This window comes from Vigna unguiculata, unplaced genomic scaffold, assembly GCF_037176805.1.
Source record: "Vigna unguiculata cultivar grain cowpea cultivar isolate G323 ecotype 2 unplaced genomic scaffold, ASM3717680v1 ptg000206l, whole genome shotgun sequence".
Classification (NCBI taxonomy): domain Eukaryota; kingdom Viridiplantae; phylum Streptophyta; class Magnoliopsida; order Fabales; family Fabaceae; genus Vigna; species Vigna unguiculata.
In genome coordinates, this window is record NW_028196843.1 from 27,501 (window position 1) to 30,878 (window position 3,378).

Here is a 3,378-nt window from a genome sequence, read left to right on the forward strand (position 1 = left end):
CGAAAAAAATGAAGGTGGGGCTGGGCAGTAGCACCGAGATCTCATAGAGGAGGCATTTTTCTCGCGGGCTCCCTTTTAGATGTGGATTTAGGTGGTTTTTTTTTATGCAAGACGAGTTAAATGGGAAAAGAAAGGTGGAGGTTGACCTGCTTTGTGACAGATGTGGAATGGAGCCTGAATCTACCATTCATGTTTTAAAGGGCTGCCCCTGGGCATCTGGCATTTGGCTACTCTGCCCATTAGCCCTTCATACTCAACAGATGCAGGCTCTCAACTTCTCAGATTGGGTGAAGGAGATGGGGAAGTGTCTTGATGAAGAGCAGCTGGAACTTATGCTAGTAGTTGCATGGGCTTTATGGAGTGATATAAATTTGCTGCTGTTCCAGGACATACAGAACTATCCTGTGGATGTGGTGAACAAAGCAATCAGCTTCTTCGAAGAGTATAAGAAGGAGAAGCTAAAAATAGTGCAAACACCTATAGGTTGGCAGGCCCCACCCCATGGTGTTTATAAGATGAATACTGATGCTGCAATTTTTAACCAGCCCAGCAAGGGATTGGCTGCTTGCTTCATCCCGCCCTTCCCTCACCTGTCCCACGTGCCATTGATTTAGATGAATTAGCTGTTGCCGTTGGCGCTCTTCTCTTTTCTAAAGCAAGGAATTTCCTTTCATTCATAAGTAACACAAGAATTTATCAAGGTTGCAGGCAAGGCTACTAGAGAAGGGGTGAAACCAGCCAAGGGCGGGCTCCAAGGCGACAATAGCAATCGAGTGGCCAAGCGTTGAAAGAGAGGGAGGGCTAGCGGCAAAAAAGAAGAAGAATAACATAAGTTATTGAGGGGAGATCTTTTCACTCTTTCTCGATGCAATAATAGTCAGTCTAGTGACTTCTTGATAGCATTGGTCTCGGAAAGCCCTCCCTCGGTACCGGGCTAAGGATAGAAGCGATTCCACCGGAGTGAAATTCCGTACTTATCCCAGCTCTCAAGGAAGATTGGAAGTAGGTACCTATGTCATGCTGAATTTCAAAGTAGTTTTGAGGTAATCGATGGCATATTGCCTAGAAGCGTCAAAGACAGTGATCTATTTCGGTGTCGATATCGGCTCTGTTCATCGACCTGACTCTGTTTATCTCCGACTCTTTGTCCCGATCCGGTAACTACACGGCTTATTGTGGTAAAAGAGAAAGTCAAACTCACAACTCTTTTTCCTTTTCTCGTGCACTTTCCTAAGGGCTACGTACTTCACTCCATTACCTTCTCGAACTCTGACACTTCTCTCATTGTTAAATTGATATCTAAGCCCCTAACTTTGGCAAAGACTACTCGCTCGCTTTAAAAGCAACTCCATTGAGTCCTGTCAGATCGTTTATATAGAACCTTTATTCATATATGACCTTAGAAAGGTTCTGAAAGAAGAGTTCCATTCGATTATCCGGGCTCATTGCCTAGTCCCTCTAAACTATCTAAAGCCTGGGGATTCTCCTTACCAGATGATCTCCAGCCTGCATTGTGCCCCTCTCGGATACCCGGTCGACGTCACTCTTACCTAGGTAGACTGGCTATCCAACTGAATCGAGAGCCCAGCTCCCACTACTTCTTCGTAAGTGAGGTGAGGTACTTCTTTTGAATAGGCAGGGTTGTTCTAGGACAAGTGACGATGCTGACACCAAGGTTGCTTGCAAAGCATCGGATATGCGAAAGAGGGAGAATGTGCTACATCGGATATTGCTGTAGTTTATGAAAGAGCTGTAGTTGATGCTAAAGCATCGGTTACGAATGACCCAATCTATCTATGGTAACCACCCTTACTTTTAGTAGATGGAGATGCGCACCTAGGAAAGACGGATGAAAGAGAACCTGCCCTAAGAGATTGGCATAGGCCTGTGGGCCCGCTGCGGTAGAAGGCCTTTGCTGGCCTGTCGATCTATCCTGATTCACTTACTTACGCTATTTCTGACTAGAGAGAGGGCTTAGATCGGAGAGGAGCAGCTCTTTTCTTTTTCACATAAAGCAGTGATGAATGGGACGGAGCTGCTACAATCAATAGCTTCAGCTGCTTTATGTATTGGAGCAGAGGTGGCAGTTAGCAGCAGGAACAGGACCAGCAACTAGGGTTGTTCACAGAGCAGCCGTCTTTCCCTCTCAAGCGGAGAAGACATCAAAAGAATCTTTATCTATGGCTCTACCAGGGAATCCTAGTTAGTTATAGGGTTCTGAACCAGAGCAGAGATAGGAAAAAGCATATCCTATGTATACTGAACCTGAGCTTGCTTACCATAGGACTGCTATTGGATAGGTTTACCTTTTTTCTCCAACTCGCTTATTATAGTGGGAAGCTCGGCTGGTAAGGGATTCTATTAGGATAGGACTCCAACTGTAAGAACTGGCCTTAGTACTGCAGCAATTGGAAGGAGAACTGAAAAGACCTTCGACCATTTCATTTGGTAGCACGTTTAGCTCGTTATGGAACGTATTGTTAGAACTAGAAGTGTTCTTAGTCCAGGTAAGAGTCCAATGCTAGATTAATAATGTAAAATATGATATATCCTCAGGTATTTAATTGCTTGTTTGATAGAATAAGAAAGAAGTCTGTTTCCTATTGATAGTGGCACTCCCACAGGCTGGCGGGGAACTCCCATATGGATGGAGAAGAATTCATATATAGGCTATAGGCTTGAAAAGAGTGCTAGCTTTCGTTAGGCCTTTCTTTTCCTAAAGATAGGATCCCACCTTCCCTCATTCTGAGCAAGAACATCTTATTCAATTCAACAAGTGCTACCCACTAATCTAATCTCAGTCGAATGCTCCTTAAGTTTAAGGTTCTAGGGACTCCACCAGGGCACGGGAACAAAGGCAAGAGGAGCCGAGAGTCGGGAAAACTCCTTAATTAATAAGTTAATGCGGATCCGGAAGTCACTTCGTTCCCCAGCCCAGACTTCTTTTCCTTCTAGGCTTCCAGTAGCCCTTCCTTCACCAAGAGAAACCCTAGGAGAAGACCATGCTACCATAGAGAAGGGAAAGCCCACCTCGGAATTTGACCATGAGTTCACAGCTTAGGATCAGAAGGAACCCATCCCGTCTTTCATTAAAGCAATGGTCTACGACTCCGCTGCTTGCTTAGGATAGGAGAGCTCCTTTGTTATTTTTGTTCTACCGTTAAGAGAAGGATCACAAGCCCTAGTCCCAAGCTAAACAGCATATTTCTTCATCTGCACCGGAAAGGGATTCATGAGCAAGAGCTTCTTTTTAAGCTTCTTCAACAAAAGCAATTCTCTCTCCTTCCGTACCTGTTCAGCCGTGAACCACTTGGCTTCTGTGGCGAGAACATTTCCCACCCTACTCTGTAGAGAGAGCTTTTTCCCTCTTCTTCGGGC

At 45.1% G+C, this 3,378-nt stretch overlaps 1 protein-coding gene across 1 annotated transcript; it reads left to right on the forward strand.

The window, feature by feature from the left end:
• Positions 1–167: 167 nt before the first annotated feature.
• On the forward strand, positions 168–614 carry LOC146874936 (uncharacterized). Its single transcript, XM_085669626.1, has one exon. The coding sequence runs from the start codon at positions 168–170 to the stop codon at positions 612–614; it is 447 nt and encodes a 148-aa protein (XP_085525752.1).
• The last annotated feature ends 2,764 nt before the right edge of the window (positions 615–3,378 follow it).

Excerpts from the sequence above, each read along its gene's own strand:
- LOC146874936 (XM_085669626.1), top strand. The coding sequence starts at position 168 with ATGGAGCCTGAATCTACCATTCATGTTTTAAAGGGCTGCCCCTGGGCA.